General features: G+C 40.7%; 1 protein-coding gene across 1 annotated transcript in view; it reads left to right on the forward strand.

The window, feature by feature from the left end:
• Nucleotides 1-267: 267 nt before the first annotated feature.
• LOC132400802 (uncharacterized) overlaps nucleotides 268-14,048 on the forward strand; it is a 34,600-nt gene continuing 20,819 nt past the window's right edge. Inside the window, exon 1 of the mRNA XM_059982217.1 lies at nucleotides 268-340. Within this exon, the coding sequence (XP_059838200.1) occupies nucleotides 268-340 (73 nt within the window). The remainder of the gene's footprint in view (nucleotides 341-14,048) is intronic.

Raw genomic sequence — 14,048 nt, forward strand, 5'->3', positions numbered from 1 at the left:
AGAGCAAGAGACATTCTCTATTGGCCAAGAATGTCAACTCAGATAGAGGACGTTGTGTCTCAATGTGCTGTCTGTAATGAAAACAAAAACAGCAATCCAAGAGAGCCTTTGCTTCCCCACCCACTACCAGGAAGACCATGGGAAAAGATTGGCACAGATCTCTTTCACTACAATAGTGCAGAATATCTGCTTTGCGTGGACTAGTATTCAAAATATCCGGAGATCACCAAGTTAAGTGACACCTCCAGTCAAGGTGTCATTATCGCAATGAAGTCGACATTCGCAAGACATGGTATTCCAGATATTGTCGTTGGTGACAATGGTCCACAATATGCCAGTGGTGAGTTCAGAGGGTTCTCAGAAAGCTGGGAATTTCAACATGTTACTTCTAGTCTGGGACGCGCTCAGTCTAATGGACAAGCAGAGAGAACTGTACAAACTGTGAAGAACATGCTCAAGAAGGCACAGAGCAGCAACGGTGACCTGTACATTGCTCTGCTTGAATACCGATTGAGGGTGTGGGGTTCTCTCCTGCACAGCGGTTGGTGGGACATCATCTGAAGTCGAAACTGCCAACATCCACAACTCTACTGACTCCTGAAGGTAATATTCAAGTACTTGACAAGCAAAAGTACAAGCAAATAAAGCAAACGAGCTACTATGACAGACATACAAGACAGTTGTCAGATTTGCATACAGGTGAAAATGTCAGAATACAGACAGGAGACCCCTGGAAGCCAGCTGTGATTGTTTACAGGCATCAGCAACCAAGATCCTTCATAGTTCACACGCCGGGTGGAAGAGTCTACAGGAGGAACAGGAAGCATCTGCTGAAGACAGGCGAGAGGGAGTTTCCACATACAGATGCACAGGACATTTCCATAGATACAGACATGGAAACAAACGACACCAAGAGTGAGGGGCGCGACAAAACCCCACAACGCAATGAAGGTGAAGGTTCAGCGCAGACCGACCAAGGTGGAAATTCAGACCGCAAAGACACAGAAGTCACTCGAGAGACTGACTCTGATGAAGGACAAGAACAGTCACAGTTCTATCGCATACGGTCTGGGAGACAAGTCAAACTTCCAGCTAGATACAGAGACTAGATCTACCTACAGTCTCACACAGTTTGAGGCAAAGTTGCACATACTATAAGATCCGTGTGAAATAAAAGGTTTATTAGTCTATGTTAGTAAAAGAATATATACTGCTGTTAGTATTATAAGATACAATGTAGAATACAGTATAAGAAGTTAAGATTTTTTTTGTTTCATGGCTGTTGCAATGTTGAAAAGCATTGTTTTGACAATTCAGTGTTGTAAAAAATCTTGAGAAGGGGATGTAATGTACTGTGTGAGTATTCGTAGGTCAGAGTGCGTATGAAGTCAGAACGAGGGTTATAGAAAATGGAGGTCTGGTGAATAAACGTGGTTGTACAATGTACTGCGGTGTCCAAGTCACATCAATTCTACATAGACAAGCCCTCTAATCTATCCTGCCAAAGCACAGCTGTAGTATTTTCTCTGACAAGCAATGCAACACCTCCTCCTCTTGCCCCTCTGATTCTATCACACATGAAACAATGAAATACAGAAATATTTAGTTACCAACCATACCCCTTCTGCAACCATGTTTCACTAATAGCTACAACAACATACTTCCAGGTATCAATCCATGATCTAAGCTCATACACCTTTCTTACAATGCTCCTAGCATTAAAATAGATGCATTTAAGAAACTCTCCATCTCTTTCTCTCTGTTTATCCCTAACGGTGCAAACAACTTTATTATCTTTTTCTTCCTTCTCCCTTACGTCTTCGTTCTGAGTGCTTCCCTTCTCTGTCACCTGCCTATCCTCCCTCACACACTGTCTACCAGCTTTCTCTATTTGTGAACTAACCTCCTCTCTCCTAGTCTCTTTAATTTGATTCCCACCCCTCAACCATTCTAATTTAAAGTCTCACCAGTAGCCTTTGCAAATCTCCCCGCCAGGATATTTGTCCCCCGAGGATTCAAGTGCAACCTGTCTTTTTTGTACAGGTCACACCTGCCCCAAAAGAGGCCCCAATGATCCTTGTCCCCTGCCCCCTTGAATCCCTGCCCCCTGGTCCAATCCCTCAGCCACGTATTTATCCTCCACCTCATTCTATTCCTACTCTCACTGTCGAGTGGCACAGGCAGTAATCCCGAGATTACTACCTTTGCGGTCCTTCTTCTCAACTCCCTTCCTAACTCCCTATATTCTCCTTTGAGGACCTCTTACCTTTTCCTACCTATGTCATTGGTACCTATGTGCATCACAACCTCTGGCTCCTCACCCTCCCACCTCAGGATATTTTGGACGTGATCAGAAACATCCCGGACCCTGGCACCAGGGAGGCAAACTACCATCCGGGTCGCCTGACTGCGTCCACAGAAATGCCTATCTGACCCCCTAGTTATCGAGTCCCCTATTGTTACTGCCTTCCTCTTCATTTCCCTACCCTTCTAAACTACAGGGCCGGACTCTGTGCCAGAGGCACGGCCACTGTTGCTTCCCCCAGGTAGGCTGCCCCCCCCCCAACAGTAACCAAACAGGTGTTCTTGTTGTCAAGGGGTACAGCCACTGGGGTACTCTCTAGTAACTGACTCTTCCCCTTCCCCCATCTAACCGTGACCCACGTCTGCCTCCTGTGGCCCCGGTGTGACCACCTGCCAGTAAATCCTCTCTATCAACTCCTCACTCTCCCTGACCAGGCGAAGGTCATCGAGCTGCACCTCCAGTTCCCTAACTCGGTCCCTCAGGAGCTGCAGCTCGGTTCACCTGGTGCAGATATGGACGTCCGGGAGGCTAGGAGACACCAGGACCTCCCACATCTGACACCGAGAACAACAAGCTGCCCTCACACTCATACTTCCCACTTTCCTCAAATAACATGAAAAATTGAAACCTAAACCTACCTTGCCTTGCACATTTCCGCCTGCCCATTGAGCCCAAGCCCTTAAGCCTACACTCTGCTCCTGACTCACTCCGCCGCCTGCAAAACAACGCTGCCCGCTGCTTAAGGCTGTGTTCCTTTTAAATCTTCCCTGCTTCACTGCCCAACATCACGCCTGTACAGTCCCACCTCTCTTAACTCCGATGAGAAGAAGAAAAAATCAAAATGGCTCCCGCCGCACTCCCGCTCCGATTCTCAGCCTTCCTTCTCCAAATTCTCTAAAACATGGTACCATACAAGGTTTTTGTTTGAGCCCTTTGCTCTTTGACCTGGCCTTAGAACCGTTAGGTATTGCCTTTCGAGAATCTAGTGATATCACTGGTATTTTGCAGAATGGTACTACCCACAAAGTTTCACTTTATGCGGATGACTTATTGTTTTTTATTTCTAATGTTGAGACTTCATTACCTTCTGCACTTTCTCTACTCTCTCGTTTTATCCAGTTTCCTGGATATAAATTGAACCTACATAAGAGTGAACTTTTTCTTTTGAATAATTTGGTATCAACTAATACTAACCCTTTTTAAAATTGTTAGAAACCAATTTACTTATTTGGGTGTAACAATTACTAAGAATTATAAATACTTATTTAAAGATAATTTTCTTACTTTATTAAATTATATAAAAAGAACATTATCAAATTGGTCACCTCTTTTGTTATCATTGATTGGCTGAATTAATTCCATTAAAATGAATATCTTACCCAAATTTATATACCTCTTCCAGGGCTTACCCGTCTTTATTCCTAAATCCTTTTTTGATTCTCTTGACTCTATTTTATCCTCTTATATATGGAAAAATTAACATCCTCGACTGAAAAAAGTTCATCTCCAGAAAGTTGAAAAGAATGGAGGTTTAGATTTACCAAATTTTAGTATTTATTATTGGGCAGTTAATATATGGAATCTTATGTTTTGGTTATATTATATTACTGTCCAGGATGGGTTTCTTTAGAAGCTAACTCTGTTAATGAATTCTCTATAATCTCTCTTTTGGGATCTTCACTTCCTTTATCTTTAAGTAAAATAACTGAAAATGTGGTAGTTAAACATACCTTGAAGATCTGGATACAATTTAGAAAACACTTCGTTTTATTGAGATTTTCCCTTTCTAGTCCCATTTTTCTTAATTATTTTTTAAGCCCTCTGTGACTGATGTAGTTTTTAAACAATGGGATAGATTGGGTATTAAATGTCTCCAGGATCTGTTTATTGGAGGAAATCTTTCTTCGTTTGAACAACTGTCAACTAAATATAGTTTACCAAAAACACACTCCTTTGGTATTTACAAATTAGAGCTTTCTGCGATCTCAATTATATACATTTCCTAAAAGTCCTGATAAGAACTTATTAGATTAAATTCTTAATTTGAAACCTTTTCATAATGGTTCAATATCCAATTTTTATGATATGCTGATGGGAATGAGAAATGATTCTTTAGACAAAATCAAAATTTTTTGGGAACAAGATTTACCGACTCCAATTTCTGAAGAAACTTGGAATGAATTTTTTAAACTGGTTAATATTTCATTGTTATGTGATCGTCATTCCCTCCTACAATATAAAGTGGTCCATAAGGCTTATATGACCAAGGATAAGCTATTTCATTTTTATATTGATATATCTCCCTACTGTGTAGGTGTAACAATGGAGAAGCTTCATTCATTCATATGTTTTGGACATGTCCAAGTCTTGAAAAATATTGGAAGTAAGTATTGCAAGCTTTTTCTGTACTTTTTAAAGTAAATTTTAAGCTTAATCCTTTGACCGCCTTATTTGGTATTGCTGGGAAAGATACCATTCTGAAGACATCTGACTTGCACATTCTGGCTTTTATCTCGCTTATGGCCAGGAGGGCGCTCTTGCTTAAATGGGCAGATGCTGCTCCGCCTACTCACACTCAGTGGTTATGGGATGTTATGGCATCCTTAAATTTAGAAAAGACTCGTTATAAACTTTCCAAATCTAACCAAGATTTTCAAAATTTGTGGGGACTGTTTCTGGAATATTTTCCATACCTTTGATTTCCTGGATAAGTACAGATGCTGGTTAATAGCATATTTCACTATTTGATAAGGTTTTTTTTTTCTTTACCAAACAGCTTCAGCTTTGGTAGTGTGTATAGATTTTCTTTCCTATTAATATATAAAAGATTATTCATACCTCAACATACAAATTAATCCAATATACATGAATATAGGGTAAGGAGTTTATCAATGTGATTCAAATATAATGTATTTGGTATTAGTATGTCTTTCTTTTGTTTTATAATATGTATTTTCTTGAACTCTGTATTCTTCTATGTAGAAATTAGTAAAAATATTGAAAAAGAAAAAGAAAGGAATTGGATGTCAGAGGAGAAGAAGCTGTTCCTGAATCACTGAGTGTGAGCCTTCAGGCTTCTGTACCTCCTACCTGATGGTAACAGTGAGAAAAGGGCATGCCATGGGTGCTGGAGGTCCTTAATAATGGATGTTGCCTTTCTGAAACACCGCTCCTTGAAGATGTCCTGTGTCCTTTGTAGCCTTGCGCCAGAGATGGAGCCGACTAAATTTACAAACTCTCTGCAGCTTTTTTCAGTCCAGTGCAATAGACACCTCCCCACCCCCATACTAGAGGGTGATGCAGCCTGTCAGAAAGCTCCCCACCAAATCTCTTCAAACTTCTAATGAAGTACAGTCACAGTCTTGCCTTCTATATAACCGCATCGATATATTTGGACCAGGTGGATCCTCAGAGATCTTGACATCCAGGAACTTGAAACTGCTCATTCTCTCCACTTCTGATCCCTCTCTGAGGATTGGTGTGTGTTCCTTCATTTTCATCTTTCTGAGAACCACAATCAGCTCCTTCGTCGTACTGATGTTGAAGGCAATGTTGTTGTGACACCACTCCACTAGTTTGCTTATTTCATTCCTGTACACCGTCTTATCTCCATCTGAAATTCTACCAACAATGGTTTTATCATGAGCAAATTTATAGATGGTACTTGAGCTATACCTAGCAACACAGTCATGGTTATATAGATAGTAAAGCAGTGCGCTAAGCACACATCCCTGAGGTGCACCAGTGTTGATCGTCAGCGAGGAGGAGATATCACCAATCCGCACAGATTGTGCTCTTCCAGTTAGGAAGTTGAGGATCCAATTGCAGGGGGAGATTCAGAGGCCCAGGTGCTGTAACTTCTCAATCAGGATTGTGGGAATGATGGTGTTAAATAGTGTTAAATGCTGAGCTGTAGTCGAGGAGGAGCATCCACACTTAGATGATTGTATTGTCCATGTGATCTAAGGCTGTGCAAAAAGCCATTGAGATTGCATCTGCTGTTGACCTATTGTGGCAATAGGCAAATTGCAATGGGTAATGAAGTTTTTGATACAACCTGATCATCTGGGTTGTAGGCAGACCCTAGCAAAAAGACCTTCATGTGCACAATTGAGACATTTCCAAGGGGATCCAGTATTCGTTACAGGAGGAACGTAGGCACAGAGTGGATCTGTTCAAAGGTGTGTTCATTACTTGGAAGGGGAAGCACTTCCATTCCTCATGGATGACAGGCTGCTTCTGATTTACAGCTTACAAAGTTAGTTTATTTTTATAGGTTTTCAAGCAAATCTGTGCCTGTCTTGGAAGTCAGTTCCTCCACTTTGCAGTTACAGTACTCAAAGCCATGTCATATATCAATGAAACCTCTTTTTACCGGGTGTACTGGAGATCCGGCTCGTTAGCCCCTCACCAGCGGCCACCGGACTCAGCGGTGAGAAAACCACTTCTCACAGACTCTGCCTGTCGAGGGTCAGTGTGACCTGGGTCCCACCAAAACCAGGAGGTTGTGCTGTCTCGACCACCCGAGCCCTGATCTGTGTGAATACTGTGCAATCAGCCTGTTGGCAAGAAATCGCAGATCGTACACGGCAAGAAATAACGGATTGTACATTGCATACAACTATGAAGAAAGTATACTGATAAGTCACGTGAGGCAGCAACGAGGTAAGACATGCTAGTGTGAGCTCCCTGAGTGTGTCTCAATAGTTATCTTTATTTTGCGATGTTATTGGTAAAACCACATTCCTAAAATTTTTAAAACACATCTCACTTGCTAGTGGTGTGTGGCGAGGTATAATCTTAGAGGTAAGAAGGAACAACCAGACCTTTGTATTCTATTAAGATGGTGTCTGACTCTGGAAAAGGGGGGAAGCTATCCCTCGAGACAGTCATTTGGGAAAGCGAGGTAGAATTATCAACACAAATCGACACTAAAATGATTAACTGCCAAACCTCACTAATTAATGTAGAATCTGCATTAGCTGACCAAGTTGAAGAAATGAAGGGGCGTGTATTTGCCAATGAAGACAACATAATAGGAGTCACCACGCACATCAAGAAATTGGAGAAAGAGGTGCAATTGTTGAAAGACAAGGTGGACGACTGGAAAACTGGAGTAGGCGGAACTATATTAATATACTGAATCTCCCTCAGAAAGCTGAAGCTTGCGATGCAGCTGCATTTTTGGAATGAATCCTATCAGAAATTTTTGGCGTCGAAAACTTTCCTACTCCCATCACCTGTGAGAGATCCCACCGCCTGGGAAAATTCCCCAGCGGTGGTGATTACTCACGGAGACCGAGACCTATAATCACAAAGCTCCTCAATTTTAAGAACAAGAACAAGGAGAAGATTATGCATCTGGCCAGGCAGAAAGGAGTGATTCACTATGAAAATAACAGGATTTACATATTTTCCGACTGTAGTCCGAGATTGCAACGCCTTAAGGACACCTTCAAAGAGGTTATGAAGACCCTATGGGAAAGGGGCACTGATTATTCCCTGCACTATCCAGCTAAACTTTGGATTAAGCATAAGGGAGTCACCAAGTGGTTTGTTACTCCTGATGCAGTAATGGAGTTTTTGAAAGTTATCGACAATAATGACTGATAGTCCTCTTGCTCCGTGCTCAATGGACGGGTTACTGTGATGCTTAAGCACTCTATGCATTGAGTGACTTTTACTTTGGATGTATTGCTATGACGATATGAGAACATGAGTAAGTTTCTCAATATGGATAATTCCCCACCTGGCTACTGAGGAAAGTGTGTCTCCTTAATTTTTGATGACATTTAATCTCAAACTCGTGCCTTGAGATGTTTTTGATTCATGGTGTTCCTTTTACTAAACATTTTTATATGTTGTAGTCTGAGTTCTGTTCTAGTTGCTTTGCCAAGTTTTATGTGCATGCTCCTCGGCATCGAATGTACTTGGTTAGAGGCTGTAGAACATAGAATTCTTAATTAATGTGGTTGAATGCTGCTATATTTTTCTGTAACTGTTGAGAACCCTTGCATATTTAGAGAGAATAGCCTACCCACCGGGGATGTTTAGTCAACGGGTGGGTCTCACACGGGGATATGGTCTGGTTCTGTTTCTTAATTACTCTCATTCTTACAGTTCTCACACTATCATTATGCTCTGAGGTATCTTTTTTTTCTTTAAGGTATGACCAGTCAACTTAAAATAATCTCCTTGAACGTAAGGGAGATTAATTCTCCAATTAAGAGGAAAAAATTTCTTACATATTTAAAGAGACATTTCACTGATATAGTGTTTATACAAGAGACTCACATTTCTGACACAGAACATGTAAAGTTAAAAAGGGATTGGGTTGGACATGTTTACTATTCTTCATTTACCACAAAAGCAAGGGGAGTAGCTATACTCGTCAATAAAAACTTGAGTTTTAAATCAATATCAACAGAAAAGGACAAGACTACTTTAGATAATTGTGAACTAAATATGAGCAGGGTCACTCTGATTAATGTATATGGCCCCAACCATGACAATCCCATTCATTTTAATGATTTGGTATTAAAACATACGACTGCTTTGGACCACTGTCTGGTTGGTGGTGACTTCAATTTGGTCTTAGACCCAGCAGTGGATCGATCCACACCAAGATCATTTAATCGTTCAAGGGCAGCATCGATCCTGGATCAGGGCATGAGGGATCTGGGGTTTTGTGATATTTGGCATCAACTTAATCCAAATGTAAAGGACTTTTCCTTCTTTTCAAATAGCCACGACTCCTATTCTAGAATTGGTATGTTTTTAATATCCCAAAGTATGGTATCCAGGGTTATTGAATGCTCCTACCTACCAGCTATACTCTCTGACCATAATCCAATAAAGATGACTTGGAGAATGGATATTACACAGTCATCATCTTATAGTTGAAGATTTAAAACACATATGCTTAATGATCCCGAATTTCTCAGTTTTATGAATGGCCTCATTGATTTATTTATGGAAACTAATTCAAATTTTTCATCCTACACTAACATATGGGAGGATTTAAAAGCATATATGAGAGAACAAGTCCTTTCATATACCACACATAAGATGAAAAAGGAAAACTCTTGTATCTCTAGAGGAAGAGTTTAGAAATCTTGAATGTGAACATCCTTTTACTAAAGGTGAAAAAATAATTAATACACTGACTTTAAAATGTATTCAGTACAATAATTTATGTACAAGTAAAGCTGAGGCAGATATGACCAGAACTAACTATCAGTATTACGAATTCGGAAACAAAACTACTAAGCTACTTGCCTGGCAAATAAAAAAGGAAGAGACCGTTAGATTTATACAATCTGTTGTTACGGATAATGGCAGATCCGTCATTAACCCACAGGACATAAAGCAAGAATTCAGGAAGTTTCATGAAATGCTATATAAGACCGATCATGATGTAGAAAATACAAAAGCAACATGTTTCTTGAACTCATTAAATCTGCCTAGTTAGATCCCAAGGATAAAGATCGTCTTGACTCTGAAATATCTGAAGAAGAGGTTCTTGGTGCTATGAAGTCTCTACAGAACATTTAAGCTCCGGGGCCAGATGGCTTTTGAATTGAATACTTTAAAGCCTTTTCAGATAAGCTTCTAATGTCTTTAACAAATATGTCTAAGGAGGCACTGATTAATAAAACTCTGCCTAGTTCTTGGAAATGGCTACAATAACATTTCTGCCAAAACCTGAGAAAGACCGTCAAAAATGTACTTCTTATCAGCCCCTTAGTCTTTTGAATTCAGATTACAAGATTTTATCAAAATTAATTGCATTAAGAATAGATGACATTATCCCTAAAATCATTAATGCTGATCAGACAGGTTTTGTCAGAAATCAATATGGATCTGATAATGTAATGTAATGTAATTTAATGATAACATAATGGAAGAGGCTCATATGCAAAATGATCCCATGTTGATAATGTCAATAGATGAAGAGAAGGCGTTTGACAGGATAGAACCTACCTTCCTTTTGCAAACTTTTAAAGCAATGAATTTTGGAGAGAGATTTATTCAATACATTAAAACAATTTCTGCTGGTCCTAAAGCTCAAATTCTAACTAATGGAGTCCAGTTAGGTACCTTCCTGCTATCCAGAAGAGTCCGCCAGTGCTGTCCAAGTGTTCCGCTACTGTTCTTAATAGCTATTGAGTCGCTGGCTGTTGCTATTCCTTCTAATTCCACCATTACCGGCATTAAATTTGGCTCAAATGAACACAAACTAGCCCTTTATGCCTACGATCTCTTAATTTTCCTGTCTGATCCAGAAAAGTCATTACCATCCCTTGTACAATGTTTGCAACAGTAACTTGCCAATCTATACTGAGTGATATTAAAAAAAGTGGAAATCAGATCTTGAATGCAATTACAATGATGCTGATTGTTGAAATATCCTTCAAATGTCTCAAACTGTGTTAATTTCAACTAAACATAGACAAATACAGTTTAATATCTTTACCAGGACCTAATACATCCCACGTAGACTGCACAAAATATACCATAACACCTCTCCTAATTGTCAGAGATGTAAATCTTGTGATGGAGACTTACTTCATATGCTTTGGAATTGCTCTTATCTGGAAGACTTTTGGAAATATATTGTTAGAATAACCTCAGATATTATAAAAAATGAAATTTCAGTTGATCCTAGGGTCTGGATTCTGGGGGATCTACAAGGTCTTAATATGAATTACAATAAAAAATACTTCATTTGCTTGCAGATACAGCTGGAAACAAGTGTATCCTACAAAACTGGAAATCTGAATTTCCTCCCACACAGAGGCAGTGGTTAAACAAATTAATATCCTGCAGCAAACCTGAACAGATCTTGTACAGTGTGAGGAGGAATCCAGCAACATATGAAAAAATATGGGGCTCCTTTTTGGCCTTATTACCATTATTACATCTCCTCGGCTACTGAATTAGTATGGATACCTGTCTTCCCGTGCTCCTACTATCTGCTTAGTGTAGTAATATACACTTTACTAATACACATTAGGACCTCATACCTTACTTGATCGAATATTATTTTTGCTATATTTCAATTTTGAACGAGGAAGAAATTTTTACCATACCAGGGTTGTGGATGGAGGGGGGAGTATTTTGTCTGTTTTTGTTTGTTTGTTTTTCTTATGTGTATATGTTTATAAAAATATGTTTTTTTTGCTTCAATAAAAATATCTATATAAAAAAGAAAGTATATTGATGAATGTTAACTTAACCAAGCTACTATTAAAGAAAAAAGGAACAAAGGAAAAAAATAAGAAGGTCCATTATATTTAAAGCAGTCAAACGTGCACAAGGTTAGAGCTCAAATCTTCCAAAAGCTGGATGTGTCCCATGTACTCATGGCGCCAACTCCTAGTCACCAATCACCAGCAGAATTCCCACTGTTGGAATCCATCACATTGTGCATTCCTGTTGCATTGAGTCGCTTATTCCTGCTGGATCGAATCCCATAGCCGGTTCTCTCGAGCTTTTCTTCTCTCCATCTCCCACTTCAGAAAACCATGAAATGAAATACCCTACAACATTAGCAGTACAATTTTAACCAGGGGTGGTACACTCTCCTCCCACCAGAAATAGCCATGTCTTCATGACTTGGAAATTTACCAACCCAAAATTAATAACACTGTTCTCAAAGGAATTTTGTAATGTCATGACCTCCAATCCATTTGTAAGTGGTAGAGACTTCCACAACTCAGATCCCCCTGTCACTAACTCAGCTCAGCTTCATCCTCAATTCCTTTGGAGCCCAGTTTCCCTTCATTTACAAACTGCAAGTCTGACTATCCTCTGCTACATGAATACATAGTATCCACCCCATTACATTTGAGTTCGCATGGGGATGTTGAGGAATCTCTTCATTAGTTATTGGGTAGTTTGCATAAGGTAACATATACCACACCCCCATTTCCTCACCCTGTGAATCTGTATTCTGACTCCATTTGTTCCTCTTGTTGACACCAGGGTTCTGAGCATGTCTAGTAATGTCAGGTTGAACTTCTCAGGCTGGGGATCACCCCAGGGGTGATAAGGCGTGGTCATCGACTTATCAACTCCAAGTATGCCCAGTAACTAATGTATGAGCCTACTCTCCAAATGGCTTCCCTGATCACTGTGTATCTATCTTGGAAGGCCATAAGGAACAAAACATTTCTCCCATCGCATTTTGGCCATGGTGGATGTTCTCTGATCCTTTGTAGGGAATGTTGAGCATATCTGGTGTAGTGATCAGTGATAACAAAGACATTCGCTGTGTTGCTGGGATCAGGCTCTATGGAGAGGAAATACAAACACACCAGATCAAGTGGTCTGCACTCTGTAAATGTGACAAGGGAGCGACCCTCATAGGAAGTGTCTTCCTCTGAATACATCAAATGCACAAATTACAGTACTCTTTGACCTCAGGCTTCATTCATTGATCTCTGACCAATCCATGGATCTTGCCAAACCCCAAATGCCCTGAATCATCATGAAGTGACTTCAACACAATCCTCGATACTTCTCAGGCAGAATCAGCTGGGAATGGTGAAGCCTGTCTGAAGGAGACATAACCAGGTATAGAACCAGCTTCCTCAAAGCCAGTTTGTTCCATTCTGTCCGGAGTAGAGAAATGGCAGGGTGATTCATCTTTTCAACTTGGCCCATATCCCCTTTTGCAAATGCTGACCAAACAGAACCTATACAAAGGTCATCTCACTGAACGACGGCCACTGACCCAGGACTCAACGCTGGCAACTGCTTCATATTCAGAGTGGTCAAGTTGCAGTAAGCTTGTGAAATGGTGCAAGCAGAAACTGCCAGATGATCCACAGCTCTATGCTGTAATCGCCTGCCTCTGATTTTCCAACAGCAGAGAATTGGCACATTGCTTTAATTCCAGATGCAGGAACACTTTCCCAGTTCCCGTCCATTTCCAGCCCTTTACGCTCACATCAGGACAATGCATCCACTTCGGTGTTCCGGCTCCCCGTTCAGGCTGAAATCAAAGGCAGACAATGCTGCCAACCAACAGTGGCCTGTGGCATCCAATTTCACCGAGGTTAGGATACAGGTGAATAAATTGTTGTTAGCCTTATTTCAGGCTCTTCCAGGGTGGACCTGAACATTATGAAATCATCCAGGTACACCAGTACCTCAAGCAAGCTCATGTCCCCAACAGTCTTCTCCATGACATACTGGAAGGTAGCTGGTACTCCTGATATGCCCTGGGGCATTCTTTCAAACTGAAAGAATCCAAGTGGACAAATGAATGCCATATTCTCCTTGTCAGCTTCACTCAGGGTATCTGATGATACCCACTCCTTATGGCCAGTACACTGAACCACTTCACTCTACTCAAGCAGGCCAGTGCATCCCCGATCCTCGGAACCGTATACTGGTCGGGGACTGTATGCCTGTTCAGAGTCTGATAGTCAACACACATTTGTAACTTCCCATTCTTCTTCACCACCACCACTACGGGTGATACACAGGGGCTCTGTGACTCAGTGATAATCTGAGCTTCCTTCAGTTTCAGCAGATGCTGCCAAACATCCTCCACCTCTGCTGCTGCTAATTGTCAAGACCTTTCACTGAAAGGGGTGTCCTCTGTCACTTGGATGGTGTGGCAAGTACTCTTGGAGAAACACACATCAAATTCATCAGTAGAAATGACATACTCCAACTTTAACACCTTCTCCATCAGTCTCTTTTTCCAACCCCCAAATACCAAATACCAAAT

Source organism: Hypanus sabinus, chromosome 1 (genome assembly GCF_030144855.1).
Source record: "Hypanus sabinus isolate sHypSab1 chromosome 1, sHypSab1.hap1, whole genome shotgun sequence".
NCBI lineage: Eukaryota > Metazoa > Chordata > Chondrichthyes > Myliobatiformes > Dasyatidae > Hypanus > Hypanus sabinus.